At 39.2% G+C, this 19,635-nt stretch overlaps 2 protein-coding genes across 5 annotated transcripts in view; both read right to left on the bottom strand.

The window, feature by feature from the left end:
- CLDN12 (claudin 12) overlaps positions 1–4,055 on the bottom strand; it is a 56,048-nt gene extending 51,993 nt beyond the window's left edge. For 2 of the 3 annotated variants that reach the window (XM_026074405.1, XM_026074403.1), the window contains exons 1-2: positions 3,984–4,055; positions 2,543–2,604 (exon numbers count right to left, since the gene is read on the bottom strand). The gene's annotated coding sequence lies outside the window, so the exon portion shown is untranslated. Of the gene's footprint in view, positions 1–53; positions 924–2,542; positions 2,605–3,983 lie in introns of all 3 variants that reach the window. The other variant, XM_026074404.1, reaches the window with a different exon arrangement.
- A 1,718-nt stretch (positions 4,056–5,773) lies between these two features.
- Positions 5,774–19,629, bottom strand: GTPBP10 (GTP binding protein 10). Of its 2 annotated transcripts, XM_026074406.1 has the most exons (10): positions 19,579–19,629; positions 18,884–19,077; positions 18,695–18,786; positions 17,407–17,551; positions 14,936–15,009; positions 12,914–12,966; positions 9,161–9,268; positions 8,557–8,634; positions 7,449–7,572; positions 5,774–6,653 (listed from the first exon to the last, which is right to left on the bottom strand). In XM_026074406.1, the coding sequence occupies exons 1-10, from the start codon at positions 19,609–19,611 to the stop codon at positions 6,433–6,435; spliced, it is 1,122 nt and encodes a 373-aa protein (XP_025930191.1). In that variant the 5' UTR covers positions 19,612–19,629; the 3' UTR covers positions 5,774–6,432. The 2 variants fall into 2 exon arrangements, with proteins under 2 accessions (XP_025930191.1, XP_025930192.1); XM_026074407.1 differs by lacking the exons at positions 17,407–17,551; positions 18,695–18,786.
- Between the last annotated feature and the right edge of the window lie 6 nt (positions 19,630–19,635).

Raw genomic sequence — 19,635 nt, forward strand, 5'->3', positions numbered from 1 at the left:
TCTGATTACAGTGAGATTACAATGTGCCACTTTAATAAACTTGTGTGGCCCACCTGGCAGGAAGTAACTATCTGGCACCTTCTTCTTCCACAGTTATGTGGTAACACTAAAAAGTTCTCACTTTAATGAAACTTCAGGTTATTTCACAGACTGTTATGGTTGCTCAGCTGACAGGCTGCTAAATTCACTGTGTTCAATTCAGACAAGGAGCATTTCATCATGCAGTTCTCCACAACCTTTCAACTTGTGTCTCCAAGCAGACTTTTACAGTCTGTATGGAGAAGGAGTATCACTGAGTTAGTGCAATTTAAGAAGTTCACTCCTCCTCAAAAGGCAGCTTCCACTCCTTAGCCAAGATGCAGTGTGTGCGTTCAGTCCTGCCATACTGCCGTGTGAGTAAATGGGGACAGCTTAAAACCAGCATCATCAGACTGGACAAGGCAGTTATCCACATTTTACATAGGCCAAATTGTTGATGAGAGCCGCAAGCTAGTGGAGAAGGCATTGTCCAGTAATTTACTGTATATTATTTTTTCAAAAAGCAATCAAAATTTCTTCCACACTTCTTCTGCCTTTCAAAAGCAGCTGTTCAAACACATGAACAATTCCAGAAAGCAGATGGCTTTTCAGCTTCCACATTTTCCTCTTCAGAGGAAGTGTCAAATACCCCTTCCATTTCACTATAACCACTGTCTTTGTATCTAGCACAGCTTCTTATCTGACCATAGAGGAAACACGTGCAGAGATCCTGGGTAACAGTTTCAATGATGGGTCTTCTTAAAAAATGCATTCCCAAATGTGATTGGTTAATTTGTATAATCCCATCTCTGGGTACTTGAGAGACTTTAAAGAAGCCTAACAGAGCAGGTACTGAGCATCCACCCTAGAATGTATTTGAAGCAGGGCACTAAAAACTACAGTACCTAAAAAAAACAAAAAACCAAACAATAGATACTTTGAAATTTCAAACTGAAAGTCATTAGGACATAAATGCTTATTGAAATTGCTTCCTAATCATTATCCCACATTGTGCTTATTTTTCTAGAATCACAGAACAATTCTTTAGACACCAATAATAAAACAGACTGAAGTTCTACCACATGCTCATGCAATTAAAAAAAAAATTTTTTTACAGTAAGATTACAGACATGGTTGCAACCAAAGAGGAAATCAAATCAGACTCCCTACTATCCTTCTACACTTGCAAACATGAAATGCCCAGGGAACTTTTCAGATGATGAATGAAGAATTTCCATGTATATTGGAAGCAGACTACAAGCATTATCAAGCTACACACCTAGCCAGCATTTTATTGATTTATAGGCAAATAAATAAAAAGAAACTTGTTTCATAAGAAACAAGGACTTTATTTTCTTTTTATCCTGTCTGACCCTGAAAAATTGCATGTTATGGCTGCAATAGTATCTGGGTAACATTCACCTGCTGCTCATACTCTTTTAAAGAAACATATCTGTAAAGAAATAATGATAACCACATTTATGCTGAAAATGCATGTTATTCATCAAAAAATGGGATTATATTTGCACTAAAAATAGCTGAGCATGGGCAAGCTACTCTTCTCAGGGCAGCAACCTTTTCAGTTAGTGGGTCATTAGTAGAACACCCTCTGGGTAGGGGTACCCAAGACTTATTTCCATTATAATTCATTTAATATTATGCTTAATCTCAGCTTCAATAAGGTCAAAGCAACCAACTTGCAAGGAAATGAAACTACAACAGATACATTTGAGGGGGTAAACATAACACAGCATCAAATTTTGTTCTTCTTAGGCTTGATCCTTTTGCTCTTCCATAAAAAGTTTCCCTTTGCCAAGGATTTGACTGGATACGACTTCCATGCAGAGAGGACATTCCCAGAGATGGAACTTCCCACCACAAGAGGCTGAAATAAGCACAGGACTGACCATTTTCAGAAACTGTTTCTACAGATCCATTTGCAATAGTAGGGGATAAAAAACTGGACAGAATGGTGGGGGGGAAGTGATGTGAAGTTCTCCCATACTCTAATGCTAGAGATGGAAAAAAAAAAAAAGGGATATTTTCTTTCCTTCTAGATTATCACAAAGTATACTTATGTCAAGGACTATACAGCCAGGACTTGGGACAGAAACAATACAAGTTTTTCCATACTATTACCTCTCTGTTACATAGAGGCAGAAGCCTTCAGTGTCTAGTTCATTCTACAGCTTCCAGGTATTTTAGGCCACCCTGCACACCTTGCTTTTACTGGCCATTCCTGGTAGATGCACCAAGATTTTCTGTCTCTCTCTGTCTCTTTCTTTTTCTTTTTTTTTATGAAAGTATCCTTGGCACTTCTTGTGGGGTAGGAAGRGAAAGTAGTAGAAAACAGCCCACTAGAAGGTACCAAGGAAAAATAAAGTTGTAGGTATGCTATCCATGATGCTCCACCTTGCCCCATCTTGCAAATACCATTAGCTTTATAACTGCAGTTATAGCTTCAGTTACAGAATCCTGATTAAGACAGTAACAAATGTCATAAAGACAGGTCTCGTGTACTCACCAATGGTATGTTCAAATTGAGAGAAAACAACTTCTAGGAGAAGGAAGAATGTATTACTGGATCTAGGAAACAGAAAAAGGAGAAGTCAGTATCTCATTTGTTTCATGCAATTCCAGCAACAGCATTTACATTGCAATTCAGAAATAAGGAACTCTAGATATGTTTCCAGTAGGCCAACTCCAACACCTTTCTACAATTTCCTCTTTTATTTAAAAAGCAAAACCCAAACTGCTTCCACCTCAACTTTTCTTCCCCCCCAGAATTTTTCTCCAGAGCACTCTCTCTTTCTATCCACCCATCTCTATCTTTGTGCAGCAGATATAAGAAAAGTGTTTTTCTACAGGTATTCCGAGGCACAGAGATGTTGACATCCTCGGTTTTACATTTCTAGCAACAAAATCCATATAAAGACATTACTCAGTGAGGAAAGAAAGGGTGAAAGTTACAATTATGATTTTTATTGTCAGAGAACAAAACGCAGACCCTAAAGCTGCTTATCTATTTGTGGTTCTCTATTCCTTCCTTGTTTCTACCCACAGGTTTGGAGAAAAGAAAAAAAGCAGGAAGAAAGTACTGGTTAGCCTACAAATGATTCCTTTTCAATACCTGTACAACTTCTTTAGAGGAAGAAAAAGGATCCTCTTGTGGAGGATCCACAACCGTACATCATACCTGAGCACCACTGAGTCCCAAGGAGAAGTCTGCAGGTCATAGCAGTCTCTACCGGACAGCGTCAGACCTACAGGCGTGCCCTTATGTGACTCTAGGAGCTGCTGCCTGAATGTGGGTTAGCTGAAATACACTAACATGCACAAGAATACAGTGCTTATTCTAATTCACTTTTATCAAAACCTGAACTATTATAACATTAATATACGTGTATCTCCTGGTGTGCAGCATCAGAGAAATTCTTCTAGCAAACCATCTAGGCAAGAGAGAGATCTTACAACATGCCCTTATGCAACCCAAATTTCTCACTATGTGAGAAAGTACATTTCCAAGTCTACGGTCCTCCAAGATAAACGCTATTCCACTCAAGACACGGAAACACAGACCTAATCAGCTCAAGCATCCCACTCGATTTCAACTGCCAGGTTAAACAACCAACCAAGACCGCTATGAGGAAATGCTACAATTTGGGCAAACTAACTACACAGAGCTGCAAACGTCAGAGTCAGCATATCCAGGTGCATTTAGAGGAGAAGCAGCAGCAACCAGAATGGAACTCAAACAGAAAAATATGTATTACTGCACAGGTGGGAGCTGCTGTCTTTATTCAATGACATTTCTGAGCAGTTTTCAAGCACTCCGTGACATTCAACAGCAACCTAAGCTAGGAAAAACATATATATCTCCCTTTGGAAGTTCACACCCCAAAATACAGGCCACAATGTTCAATAACAACCGTAAGTAAGTAGAGGATTAGCACTTGCAAACATACCTGTCAGGAAGCCAGCTGTGCCAAGCCCATGAGTCCCTCCCACCAAATGATGTAAACCTGTGGCCACCAGCTGTTGTAAGACAAAACAATATAGAATATCCTACAAGATCCGATTCAGAAAGACCTCCTTTCCTGCAGATGGAGTTTTCCTTCTCTTTCTCTAGCTAACATAATCTAGACCATTTTGTTTTATACTCTGTCACTGCTGGTGCTGAGAAACTAAGGACTTTGGCCACTTCCAAACTAGCCATCCAAGGGAAGAAAGCACACTTTGGCCAGGATAGGTGTCTCACCCTAGATGAGAGACTTGAGTCACCCTCTTACATCTGATCCACACTAATTAGAAGTCCTGCTTCAGGGACAGATTTTATCATAGCTTCTATTTTAAAGATCCATGGTACTGAAACAGGAGCTGGTCAAAGACCATGATGTGGGAATGACTGTTGTTCTATAAAGCCCTGCAGGACTGACATCACAGTAAGGGAATTTATAAGTAAGTGCACTCTAAAGATATTTTCAACAACAGCATTATCAGTTAAGTTAAATAAAACTTATTAGGAATTTTGGATAGCTGACCACAAGAAAGGGGACCAACAACTGTCCTTTGTTTCAAGACATCTGGAAATAACCAATACAGAATAAGCTATGCCAGTCTGTTTCTTCTAGAAATCAATTATACGGCTCCAAGTTCTACAAAAATCCTGTTAAAAGTTAAATCCAGGTGCAAAGGATTAGGACTAACGCTCTAGTTAACGTACTAGAGCAGGAGCTCCAAGGAAAACTGGTAACACGGCTAATTATTTAACCGATCGATTGGGAGGAGAACACATGACGCAGAGCTAAAACCGACCCGGAAAACAGCCCCCCCGCCCAAGCGCGCTGGCGGGGGCCGTGCGCGCCCTCCGGCCCGCGGCAGCTGCGCGCACACGCGAAGCGCGCACTTATACGCGGTCCTACGGGCGCGCTCCCCGACCGCGACACCCGCCCCGCCACGGAACGGAGAGGGCACAACCCGGGAGCGGCTGCGGGACGGGAAGCGCCCTTTCCCCCGCGCCCAACGGCCGCCGCCGGCGGCGCGCGAGCGCGCAGCCCCCGCCGCGGCGGCGCAACCGGGCCGGCTGCCGCCTCAGGGCGAGGCGGCCGCGGGGCAGCCCCGCCGGGCGCCGCCTGGACGGAGCCAGGCCCGCGCCGCGCGCCCGCTCCCGCCACTCGCCTCGCCGTCAGGGTGCAGGCGCACGCAGCCAGGGCACCATCGCCGCTCCGCTTCCCCCGCGCCGGCCTGCGGCTGCCGGAGCGGCTGCGGCTCTCTCAGGCTCTCGGGAGGCCGCGGCCTTCGGGGGCGCGCGGAGGGTTGTGGGATTGTAGTCTGGCGCCCCCGCAGCGCCTGCGCCGAGCGCGGCGCGCGCACTGCAACTCCCAGCGTCCCCCGCTGCCGGCGGGGCACCGCCCGCCGCGAGCCGCGCTGAGGGCCGCCCCGCGGCCCCCCCCCCGTCCCCCGGCAGAGGCGGCCTCGGGGCCCGCCGAGCCCTTCCGCGGCCACAAGCGCCGGCCCCTTGTTTTCACCTAGTTTTACAGAAAGCTGAGATTCACACCTAGTCCCAGGGCTGAGGAAAATGATGCTTTAAGATAAACACAATTTTTAAGTATTTGAGTAATTTAATGTCAAAGGCATTGGCTGCAATACTCAYATCAAGGCCTTTTCAAACATTACAAAAACTTATTCTTTACATTTTTAAGGGAGCTTTTAACAGATCTTTGGAACAATTTTATTTAAATGCTCTGGCAGAACATCATATCCATTTGTTCTTTATTTTAACTCATTTCTAGATAATCCATTTTCACCCATTTAGCATCACTTCTTTCAACAAAGCTTTTAACATGACCCACGAAACACATCACTGCAGTGTTTAGTGCAAAGGCTAGTGCTAATTCTATGACTCCTAAGACTGGCTTAGTATTATGCTTATGGGGTTTGCTGGGTCTCTGACAAAACTACATAATCTTCTACTAAGAAACTTTTATAATTTACTATTTTGTCATGTTAATAGTACTTTAAATTTGTCAAATAAAATTACAATTTCAAATAAACTTATTTAAAAGTCTGGGCAAACAAGTTATAGAATAACATAGGAAATGCTCAAGAAGAAAGGAAAATGATCTTTATAACTATTATTTTTTTCCTCCAAAAAATATATATATATATTCCTGAATGACACTATTATGCTTAACATTTTAGAGAACGCTTGTCTTACGCTGTCCATTTCTTACATACCTGATTACATTTTAGCTTTGTCTTAAAAATGGAACAAAGTTCAAACAACAGTGGTCTTGGTTCAGAGAACAACAAAATCAAGGCCTGTTCCATGACAAGTGGTTGTATTTATGGTAAAATACAAATAAATCATCCACTCAGAAGTCTGTAAACACTGACTCACATTATCTAAGAATGCTAGCCTTTATTCATTTGTTTTTCTTCTGAAGTTCGTAAAAGAAGTAGTTTCTTTTTCCGATAGTCTTCATTCTCCTTCTCTGCTTCTTCATCTAGTGATTTTCTTATACATGTTTTTAGTTCCTCAATTCCTTCTCCAGTATATGTTGATACAGGAATTACATCTTTGAACTTGATTGTACTCTCAGGAATCACATCTTCCTGTAGTAAGTGTAAGAAGTCTGAAACAGCATATTGAAAGAGTTAGTAAAAAAAAACCCATATAGTGTATCACTATAAAGCTCATAAAATCCCATTTCATTTGGAAAATAAAATATTTTTATTCTATATTAATTCCAGTAATGTTTATTATTGTCATTTATTTATTAAAGTTCATTTGTCTTTAAAAAATAGCTAAGAAAGTCTCAGAAGACAAGTACTAGCATAGCAGTTGCATCATACTGTTTTTACACCCTTCCTCTAAGATGAGGAAATCTCAGGTTGTAGAATATGGGGGACAACAGATTGTTTTAAGCGTTCCTGTTTCTAGTCTGCTCCAGGAAATAGGAAGAACTTCACCTCAGTATAAATAACAAAACTGAAATACAGTAAACCTACATAGGGCTGCCCAAAATTTTCATGTGCTTGGGCCAGTCTTCACATGATAAGTTTTATATACTTCACGATAAGTTTTATATACTTCAGTGCCTGTAAGGGAACCATCAAAGCAAGAGGTTATTGTTATCTGAGGTATCTGGACTCTCCCATATCATAGCTGGGAAAGATCTTCCAGGATCTGTTTTTGTTTTTTTTTTTTTTTAAATACACCCCCAGCAGTGAAGCCAGCACTAGAGACAAGTAAAGAGATGTCTAAACGCAGGAACTGGTTTTAAAGAATACATTCAAATAATAAATTTAATAGCTGACTTGAATTTAATTCAGTTTCAAACATCTCCTTGCCAATGCCCCCAGAGTTACCCCTCATGAAAGCTTACTACTACTTTTGTCCAAGCTAATTTTTTCAAGTTAATTTTTACCTTGAGGATTCTGTAGTTGCTTCATAAGTTCATTCAAGTTATCCTTTGAACTAGGCAAATCCATTTTATTAATGGCAAGAAGCGCAGGCTTTGTTAGAAGTTCTTCTTTGTACAGTTCCAGTTCCTTAAAAGACAAGTGAATTTGACTTAGTATTTGTGGTTTAACAAGCGCTACTTCAATTTGACACCTTGTCTCTTAATAGCTTAATTGTCTAAATAGTCCCCATGGGTAGGCACCTGTGAGGCGTACCGAGGTGCTCAAGGTCGGTGTATTAAAGCAATCTGACAGAGGAAAACAATTTTAACAAACATTCAGTGATCGCTTGCTCAAACATAGATGTTCCAGGTAAGCAGCCTTGACATTTCTGAAATATCCTCCTACAAAAGAATGACAGTTTTGTTCTTTTTTTTTTTCCTCCCTGATACTTATATAAGCTCATACACAAAATCAATTTGTTCAGAAAAAGTTCAGACTTATTAGCAAAGTCTTTGGACAGTTTTCCGATTCTTAAGCATTTTAATGGACAATGCTTTATATTGGACAAAAAGCACTAGCATGAACCAGCTAAAGATAAACACAGATGAGAATATTCATTATGTAAAGTCATAGAATAAGAGGAAGAAGAACTGCTGGACTTTATATAAAATGAATTGATTTAATCAGAAACAATGACAAGAGATGGAAATAATGAAAGTTTGCAAACCTTTGGCCTGATGCCTCATCTGGGCCTCGATCTCTCTTAGTATATGCAGTAAGGGCATCAAGGCAGGGATTCAACTATACCCATGTATTTCTACTTCCTAAAAGGCTACCAAACTGCACATCAGAAAAGGTTTGTTTTTTTACCTTAGCTTGACTATGAGAAATAGCTCCTTTCAGATGCTGCACAGATTAATGAAGAAATAGTCATGCCTAATATAAAGCAAAGCAGTTCCAACAGGACCGATAAAATAAAGGTTTCATCATTCCAGAGAATTTTGAACTTGTTAATTGGCCTCATAAATCCAACAATCACATTAACATTTGAAACTTCTTGATCAAAACTGCATAATCCCCTTTCTAGGCTCAGTAACAACTACGACCAACAATGAGGAAGATGAGACGTACCTTTGTTAGAAGCAGTATAGTTTCAAAGGCTGTTCTGAAACGAGTCTTGACAGATAGCTGAAAGCCAGATATATCAACCTGAAAAAGTTACACAACAACAAGCTTTGTGGTATAAGATTATGTTACAATATCAAGGTACTCTGAATCAACTACTTTGCAATAAAATGTCTATGAGCATGCCCTAATTCCTAGGCAAACAAAAAGACAACTCTATACCAAAATAAAATCACACACACTGGTGACACAAAGCTATTGATTTTGGCAGCATGTTTCTCAAAGTGTAGATTTTTAAACCTCTTTTGTAAGGGGATCTAATTGATTAAAAAAAAAAAAAAAACACCCCCATGCCTTAGCTGCACTTGGAACACTTCCCTGATCTAAATTACTTGGCAAACTTGATAATAAATTCTATTTAAGGATTGAATTTATCATCAGTCATTTGAGCTTTCCATTCTAAAAACAGCATTATAGCTACATTTGCTTATCCTGAAACATGCAAATTGCAAACATGATTTCCCAAATTCCAAATACACTGCAATTAAAATGTATTTTATTTAAGGTACTGCCTTTGATTTCAATGAGCTCTAAATTTTATTTAACTTACAACCAAGAGAAGCTGTTTTGTTCTTTCTATGTGTTTGAGAAATTTGTGGCCCATCCCTTTGTTTGCATGTGCACCTTCAATCAGTCCTGGGAGATCAGCTACTGAAATCTAGGAAAACAAAAATTTCAAACAAAAGATTTCCATTAAGCAAAAATGGTGGGTTTGGACTATCAATATCTACTATGATTTCATACAGACAAAATAACTCAGACAAAGAAGTGTCAGAAATACCTATTTTGAGACTTCTTTTACAACTGTGTATTCCTTGGAATTGCACAAGGGACCAGTTCTCTGGCAGTATGCATTGGCTGTTTCAATACATTTAAAATCTGTTATCAGAGGCAGGTTAAAACAAAATGCTACTATTACACAGGCACTGCAATCCTCAGCTTTCTCCATTTATTCATTTATAGCTATCTGCCAACTAGAAAATAAAGGATAATAATACTTCAGCAAAGATCTTCCAAAAGTTACTTGCTACCTGAGAATAAACAGACTCTGGAAAGCAGGCAGATTAGGCTATCAAGTCTGTACAGAAATCAAACCGTCACTGGAAAAGAAAATGGAAGTCTGTTCCTTGTAGCTACAGAGAATCATTTCTCCAAATGCAAATCCACGTAACATTGTTCCCCCAAACACAAGCAACTCCAAGACCTTCTCTTCTCCTCTTAAACTGCAATTAGATTGAGTGGTACACCAGCTGCCAAACAGAGACAAGCAGGGACTGTCAAAATGGACAAGAATCTTGTCATTTTCTCTGCTGGTTGGGAGGACTGTACACAGTGGTGTGGGAGAGCTAAAACAGATGGAGGAACAGCAGAATAATAAAAAAAATCCAAACTCTACTCATAAGTCACAAAAAGCTATGACAGAAAGGGAAGTAAAGAAAGGCTTCAAATCTATCTGATACCCATTTAGACATCAACTGGATTCAATAAAGCTGGGCCCAAAGCCAGCACACAATAAAGTTTCCAGTGTGCTACCTACTGTAGGATGGGGCCTTCTGGTAGACTGCTGCTCCATATCTTGCTGGTGAGTTTCACTCCCACTCACCTGCCATGCTAGCTTTTGACCATTTTGCTTTTCCTATATATTGCAAGTCTTGCCTCTGAATTTTTGACTTATAGAGACATGAGATACAGGTGGGTGAATCACAGACTTGCAACTAGAAACAGTCTAGAGAGAACAGAAACATCCACTTGCAGGTGTGATGTGTTTGGGTGGTGTACTAGAACCACCACCACTTTTGTTCTGACTTTAGCTGTCTTTCAAAGAAGAAATATTTTTACAGAGCTTATAAATAAACTCAGATTCTCCCAAAACAGCACTTGGTTCGCATATTTTGATACAAGATATAAAAGGATCTGCCAGTTTCCACAATCCAGTACTAAGATCTGAATTCAGACTTCTATTCAGATCCTCTACTTTTGTGCCTTTGTATCTCAAAGTCTTTTTTTTTCCAAGTACCAGATAATGACTCAGATGGTAACAGATAACTTGCATGTATTTTGTCCTTTATAGCAAACTATGATAAAACAAACCAATTGCTACATATTTTCTTAAATATTTCAGTGTTCTGTAGGAAAAAAAAGATATAATTAGGAATAAGTAGAGGAGCCTGTTGAGTGTGGTACAAGACAGTCACCTTAATTATTGCTCTTAATTGCTCATTTTTTTTGTTTTCAGCAGTTGCTGTACTGAGATCTGAAGTACTTCCTCTTACTCACAGATACTTATTTTAATGACAATCACTACCCCCCTTGACTTTAGAACAGTGCTTACAGTTTTTATACAGTACGCAGCACTGTAGTATAAAAATAATAAACTCCAGAATCAGCCAAGAGGAAAAGGTTATTGAATACGACATCAAACAGACTGTAGAAGAGAAAGCCAGAGCGAGTAGTTTTCCCATGGGAGTACCACATACCAGTACAGGTGACAGTTTCTGATTCATTGCAGGTAGTTTTTCAAAGGCTACAAACAATCCTGTTCTTTGCAGCACAGTTTTCTAGAATAAGTTACTCTTAACTAAGGGAATAAAATGGATGTATGAAAATTTTCCCTTGGATACTTAGAAAGAGATATAGCTCCTTTATTAAAGTATTTTTAACAAAATTGTGTAAACRATATTACAACTGTTTCAAAGGATTCGATTGTTAATTCACTCATCTTGCTGCTTAGTAAACAGTACTCCGATCAAAGTGCAGTCAACAAAAATGAGATTATCCTTTAAGATCAAATAATAGCTAAAAACCTCAACAAATTAAATAAGCTGCTTGAAAATTTCAAATCTTGTTAAAAAAAACACTTTTCCAGTATTTTTGCATTTCTGTACTTACCCAGTATTTTTCTGATGTACCTAAAGCATGTGTGTAATGAGATAATACTTTAACATGTCATCATAGACAAATCTTGATTACCCACTTTGCTAAAAGAAAACAAAAGATACGTGTATACTCCTAGGTGTCATTTACCCTGCAAAAAACTACTTCATTCTCATGAAGCTGAAGGGTGCTAAGGACTCTTATAATTCTCTGCATTGTAAAATAAGATAGAACCTAATTTTCACCTGCAATTTCTGATAAGTAATAGGTAATGTTTAGAATCTGAAAGGATAAYGTTTCACATTTGTGTCAGCTAATTCTATTTAAATACACTTGCAAGACATGCGGTAAGAAAACAGATATTATAAATATTAGATAAAATTAACAAATATGTCTGCTCAAAAATTAAGTGCTCAAATACCAAATTCTGCATTTTAAGTTTTCTGAGCCTTTAACCGTGACCCAAAGCATCATTTGCAGGGAATATGGGGAAAGAAGCTTGATACAAAGAAATATAGTATTGATTTCTTCACCCAATTTGAATAAATGCAGATTTCAAGCATCAGCTACTGAATCCCCTAAGATCATTGCTTCTGAGAAGGAAAAGAGTTTTCTGCCTTTTCACATCTGAAGTATGCTTTTTCGGTTAACTCATCTGCAACCCTTTTATGCATTTGCCTTTTATCTTGGAAGTGATGAGCTCACACATACTTAAAAAGCAAAACAAAAATACATCAAAGTAGATTCAAGCTTGAGGAATCAAAATGTTTGCTCTAGCCCTACATAAACCTGGGGCCCAATTCTGTACCAAAATCTACTTGCAAGGAAACTGTTAGAGCCTCACTTTGGGTTGGGCAAATCCTCCCCCCGCCCCAGTGGATACTGTAAAAAGGATTCCAAGCACCACAGAACTATTTGTTAATTTTACCTGAAGAACCTGGTTAGAGTTGGGTTGACAAAAACCAAGGTGGTGGGGCAGTAGTACCACCAGTCTTCCTAAGTTACAGTCTACCGCAAATGGAACTGGATCCAGGTAGTGCATTATCCTGTCTGTTAGGGCAATCACTCTCACTCTATATTACTTTAATTAAAAAAAGTAAAAAAACCCAAAAAACAAAAAGCACCACACACACGCGTGCACACACACACACAAAACAAAAGGAAGTCAAAGCAGCCTATCCAGAAAGCCAGAACACTAAGTTATGGCAGATTGAGTCTATTTGCTATATTCCTTTTCACTCACTGGTATGGACCTGCAGCTATTGGACAAACTTCCATAAAATCCATGTAATCGTACGTATACACGATATATACGTATGAAAAAAAACACGTAGGAAGTTTCCTTTTGCTTTCTGAAATGATGTTAAACAACATCACATGCCATTATATACACTTTTAATGAACAACAAGAATGGACTTTCATACCAACCTGCTTATAATCTGCATACATGATCTTTCCCAGTTCAGGCTTTATTGTTGTAACTACAGAAAGAGAGGGAGGGAGGGAAAAAAAAAGGGGGGGGAGGGGAAGGAAACAAGAGCATTTGAAACATTTTAAAAACTATTAATGTTACAAGAGCTTAAGTGTAGCAGAACTTTTTCCCTTCCTATTTACATGAAACAAGGCTTCTCATAGCAAAATAAATAAATAAATAAAATAGGCAAACGGAACAAAGAAAAAGACAAGAGATTACAATTAAACTAATCAGTAAAACAATGGTTCATCAAATCTTAGCACTGTGTGCAGTTCTGTTCCCTTTATCCCAGGAAGGGAAATAGAGGAGCTAGAGAAGACTCAAGACACAGAAAGGATGAACCAAAGTATGGAATGGTTTCCAACTAAGGAAAGGCAAAGTGAGCTAGGACTTGTCATCCTGCAGAAGAGACATGCAGGTAAGAATGTCAAAAGCTGTACAGAATCATGAGTGGCATGAGAAGATGAATCGGGGTTATTACCCCTTCCAGCATAAGCATTAGGGGCCATCACTAGAAACTATGTGGTGACAAATTCAAAACAAACAAAAGGATGCAGTCTTCAAACAACACGTAGTTAAGCTACAAAACCCCCTGCCACAAGATGTGTGGATGCTGAAAAACTTAGTTACTTATGGGGAGATTGGACAAGTACACTGAAGACCATTAAATACATAAAAATAATGTCTGGCTGGGGAAGTCCCTGAACCTCAAATGGTTTAGCCTGGATGCCCACACACAGGAAGTATCTAATATATTTGCTGTGTTCTTAAACTCCTCCTCAGTCATCTTCTTCGGTTCCTCTCAGAAGTAGATAGCAGGCAGATGAACATCTCCAACTTTATGTGGTTATAATTTCTTTATGTTTCTACCTGTAATATTTCTATTGTCCTAATTATCAGAAAATTCAAGATTATTTTAGGACAGGTCATGAGGGGCTTCTTTGGTTCTCCCTTTGCCTCTGTGGTTGTACCATTTTTGCTGCTAGGTATTAAAGAGTTCAGTTAAGACTGATGTGAAAACAGAAGCGATGGAGACAGAGCCACAATAATGGAGAACAAAGAACAAGTGATTTCTCTGTCATTTCATCACTTGGGACAGAATTGATGATGATGCAAAGAATGAATATTTGCATCAGTAAATTGGGAATCAAAGGCTGAGGAAAGAAATGGAAGGTGGACAAACATCTGCAATCTTGATCTGTGAAGCCACTGCAATTATTCACATGCACCATTCTTCTCTTTGGCAGTTTGTTTTCCAAGTTATTACCCCCTTAAATAATTTTGACTAGCTTCAAGTTTTCTTCCATGAAATCACTATGACGATTATGTGGCTGGTGACTTCTTCATTCATGAAACTCCATGTATGGTTATTCGACCTGGATGTAGATTTCAACACAAATCTGTTTAACCCTTAGCATCCAAAGGCAAGATGAAAACTCTGGGAAAATGATCTAGGCAAAAAAATTTATGAGCAGTTCCAGCACAGAACTAACTGAGCTGCTTTAATTAAGGAATGACCTGATAACTAATCCTAATTTATTGATAGAACACTAATAAAAACAGCATTTTCCAGTGGAGGGATACAAGAATAAAATCTTACTCTATTGCAAGATACTTATGCAAAGGAACAAAATGGTGTATATTTAGCAGACTGAGGCTATTTCACACAATGTCTAGTCTCAGAGGCAATAATAAATGGGTCGAGACTAAAACAAATGTAAAACAGACTTTGTATCAATAGGTTCAAGCACTGTGAGGTGATGCACATGAAAAAATGAGGTGGTAAAAGGAACTGGATACTGGAACAGCAAGCTACCTCTTTAAAGTATTTCTAGTAATTAAAAATCTATACAACACATTTAGCATGTAACATGGTTATTTCCTGTTCTCTATTATAAACCTGTAAATCAAGACAGAGAAAAGACTTCTTGCTCTTATGAAATGCTACAGCAGTAAAAACAAGAATATGAACTTACATGCATAATCTGCAATCTGAGATTTGGCATGAGAAACCTTGCTTAGCAGAGATGATTTTCCTGCATTTGGAAACCTAGAAGGAAAGTCAGCATTTATACAGTAAATAAATACTTATGTGATACCTGTGTATTTTATTACACAATATACTGTATTACTTTAATCAACCTCAATGTTACAGATTCATTTCCACAGAGACTTTTTTTTTTGGAACACAAATCATTAAGATTTTTAACCAATTCTGAACCATTTTTATAAATCCTGCAATGCTTCCCAGGGCTGCAGGCAGGCAAGGTATATAAGTACACTTACACGTGGAAGAGATTTGAGGGAAATCTTTCAAAGTCACTTGGAAAGAAAAACAGCATAGTATCCATGGCTTCCTGTATTCATTCTCCACAGGCCATTGCTAATTTTCTAAATAAAAACATGCCAGTGAAGCCCCTAAAGCTGGTTAGTGAGACCTGACTGTTGCAACTTTTTCCTTTTACAAGGATCAGCTATACCCGCGTACTAAAACAAAAAAGTCCCTTAAGGGAAACAGTATCTTTTACAAAAAGTTCTCCAGGGATTATATCTATCTGTTGAAATGGAAACCTAAGTTAAAACTGAAAATTTTAAAGATTAAGCCGAGTTGTAAAAGACACAGGAGCCTTGACCAATATCAAACCTCAAGCTAATGTTATAGGCAGAGTATAGACTATAGCCCTTATTCATAGCCATCTGTTGCAAACTGCAAACCATACAGGACTTCTGTTTAAGTTGAATTTACAGTCTGTTACTCAGCACGACATTTCCTTACAACAGTGATCAAAGAAATCTATGTCAATGGGCAACCGGTTATTGGTCACAAGATACAAAGGCATGTGTCACTGAAAAGGTGACATACACAAAAAGCTAATACTCTGCTTTTCAATACACGCACAAAGAATAACCTGTTAACAGGGACAGCTAAGGAGAACATGAGCTAATGAAAAAAAAACCAAAAAAACCCCCAAGATTAATCTTACATTAAGGGGCTTTATTTTTCATAAAGAAAGAGACATAATGACTCTTTTTATAGCAGGAAAATTACTGAGGGTAGTTTTAATGCTCTCTGATGTTGAAAGGTGCCTTAAAGACATTTTGGAAGGTTATTCTGGCCATCTCCTCATGCAAGTATTTTGTTTCCAGTGAGGCACAATATGCTCTTTGAAGTTTAAATTGCAACCTATACTATACATCACAATCTGTACCCAGACCTAATGATCCTTTCTCAAGTCTATGTGTTTTTTGGCCTGATCTAATAGCAAAGCACTTGTAAATCTACTGAAATAAAAACAACAAAATCAAAGAGATCAAAGTACAACAACAAAGTATCAGAGGTTGATTCATACTGTCAACAGGAAAATCAGATTCTCCTCCAATTAATTGATAATGACTTTTTCTATGCTTTTTAGAGTGAAACTGTCAGCTAAAATACAAACCAAACTGCAGGATTAAAGAAGCAGCCATAAGCAGTTTTATAATCATTGTCATAAAGCCCCTGTATTTTTCTGAAACTCTAAAAGCAGAAAAATATTTTGCATCATGTAAATACTGAAGACCTCTTGAAAATGATAGAATTTCAGGTGATTGATATTAACAGAACTGTTAATTTATTTCTAATAAGCAAATAAGAAAATTCTAGCTAGCAAACCATGCTGTCTTCAAGTTTCTGTGCTTTAAGGGTATATACTAATAAAGGTATATACCAATAAGATTTTTTTCCACCTAAAACCGCTTTTCTCATTTTACGCTTTTTATGGTTTTTATAAATAGGGAACAGAGGGGAAAAACACATTAATAGATGCTATATAAACCAATACTTTTACAGTTTTAGTTTGTTAAAAGCTTTCTCCAAATAAATATGTTTACCTGTTTTGCTATTCATCAGCAACACTGAAAAGCACCAGAGCAAAACAAATGGAAGTTCTACAGTTCTAGTTTGTAATTACTTCCTTCCAACATTCCATACTGTTTATTTGGGAGAGCAGACTACATGCCCTTTGAAATTTTCATTAAAACTACTACCAAAAAGATCCACTTGTGCCGGTACCATAAAGTGGGAGATGCAATATGGATAGCATCTTGGCTTTATTTTGCACCTCCTACTTACTTCATAAATACTAGCTAAACATTACGATAATCACTTCACTTGCTAAACTCAATTATATTAACTAATGACCCTGATACAAGAAGCCAAACAAACCCACAAAAGCATAACCAATATTTGCCAAATTTTGATACTGATTTGAATCAATTTTAATGGCTTTAATGGTGTTTAAACTGCACCTGATTTTTGCAAACTGCAAGTAATTTAAGCAGTAAGGCAAACCTACACTGACACTCATTCACCAAACTCTAGAATTTCTTTGCAACCTCGTTTGAAATTTACTACTTCATTTTCTGACACCTCAGCTCTCAAACTGCAGTACAGAGCTACAGTACTTACCCAACTAAGCCAACATCTGCTATAAGTTTCAAATCGAGATGAACAATTCGCCTCTGACCCTTGCAAGGCAGGAATTTTGTGGCCAAAGAGCCTCCGAGACCTCCACGAGCTACTAGGCATCTCTCTCCTGCTGTATTAAGCTCTCCTGAAAATAAATTCACTAATGAAAAAGCGTAATTCCCCACAATTTAGTTCTGATTTTCCCACTTAAATCTGTCTTTATTGAAGGGAGAATTTTCATTAAGCATCCTTGCAAGAGCTGTGCACTGATGGGGTAACAGAGTTGCTTTCTTTGCTTAGAAACAAATGGGACCAAATACACATCAAATACTTTCCCTTCTGTCATATAGTTATTAACGTCAGGAAGAATTGCTAAGTACAGACAGGCAACGTATGGCTAAGATGACAGTTCTGAAGCCTCCAATACTTAAGAATCCAAAGATAAAGCTGCAGGTTTTGATGAAGCTGTGGCTATAGCAGTTTTGATTAAAAAAGAAAAAAAAAAGATACTTTGAACCTAAGAATTACAGACATGTAATTCTTACATACACCACACTCAAATGTTCCATATTTTTCCATTAAGATGCCTGCTATAATATCTTCCTCAGGGTTAAAATGTTGGAATAAGTTAAAAAAAATACAAGATTTGTTTATATAATACAATGATATATACATTACCTACATACCTACAACGTAAACAAGTTTTGCAAGTCAAGCATAGAGTCATTTGTGACTTCAGTTTGAACTCTGAATAGTGAGAGGAAAAACACTGAGAAACTGCAAAGAAACTACAGAGAGCTATTTCAAGATCACTATTTTGAAAGAGATCTTCTAGGTTATCACCTAACATTTTTTTTAAAACTAGATTATAAATATTTTAGATTACCTGAAGTACTGACCTACCACAAGGATCTTTATTTTTTTAAGCAATTTCATAATTCAGTAAAGTTAGAAGGTCACTTAACTTGGTTCATGGACACATGATCTATGCAAGGTCATTAATGGAGAATCAGTACGACTTCCAACCTTTAACACTTGCTGCAAAAGAAATTTTCTTTCTGCTGCATATAGCAATACAAGCTAATTACTTCTAGTTCCTCAAAGAAGAACTTGCTTTTCCAGCAACCACCACAGTGTAATGCCCAAGAAAAGCAAAAAGAAATATATATTTTTGGGACATGTGTAACCTTAAAACATTCTATTTCAGAAGTGTCAGAAGTTTGCTAGATGCCATCAATAAATATGACAGCATCTATTAGATACATTAAAACAACCCAAAAGTTCTTACCAATCTGCTTTCCGTCATCACAAAGAACTGAAATCCCCAGAGGCACATGAACTTCACAGTCTTTTCCTTTTTCACCTTTTAATGCTCTAACACTGGGAGAAGTTAAACCAGGTTTAGTAACTTAAGGTGGCATTTTGCTCTCTAGAAAAGAGGTATGTAGCAACCTTCCTTCATCAAACATACCCTTACCTGCTGTTGGCTCCTGTTCCAGCTACAAACCGCTTCTGGGGATATCTGTCTTTAATGCTCTTTAAGGTCGTTCGTTCGTGGGCAACGAACCAGACATCGCCGCCTCGGCCTCCTTCCCCGCCCAGGCGAGGGTAGCCCATTCCGCCGGCCCCTCCCCGCACGTAGAGCCGCAAGTCGTCCAAAAAGCTGCCATACTAACAAAACAACACATTTCACACAGGCATGGCGCTTCATTTAGTAATTTTATTCCTTCATTTTATACAGTCATTAGAGACAAAGCAGCAAAGACTGCTTATATAGCGCTTTTACACAAAAGCGTTGGCAAACAGAAGAAAAACAAGCGCAGGAAACAGCCGTACAACGCTCCCACACGGTTTTTTAACGCGAGGAGCGCATGGCATCGCCTGCCCAGCAGCGGCTGCACCCCCAGACCGCGGCCCGGCCCGGCGAGACACCGGCGGTAGCGGCGGCCGCCGCGCCAGGCCCGGGCCCGGGGGGCCTCTCGCCGCCCCTCCCGCGGCCCCGCTGCCCCCACCCTCAAACCTCCTCTGCGGGCCCCTCGCACCGCGGCTGCCCCCGCCCCCGGGACTGGCAGTGCGGGAGCCGCCGGCACGAGGGACCCACAGCGCGACCCGCCAGCCCCGCTGCCTCCCGGGGGCCACCCGCATACCGGGCCCGTCCCCGCCCGCACTGACCTTCCGCAGCACCGCCCCGCCGCCCCGCACCATGCTGGAGCCCGCGTCGCCGTCTCC

This window comes from Apteryx rowi, unplaced genomic scaffold (genome assembly GCF_003343035.1).
Source record: "Apteryx rowi isolate R43461 unplaced genomic scaffold, aptRow1 scaffold_388, whole genome shotgun sequence".
Lineage (NCBI taxonomy): Eukaryota > Metazoa > Chordata > Aves > Apterygiformes > Apterygidae > Apteryx > Apteryx rowi.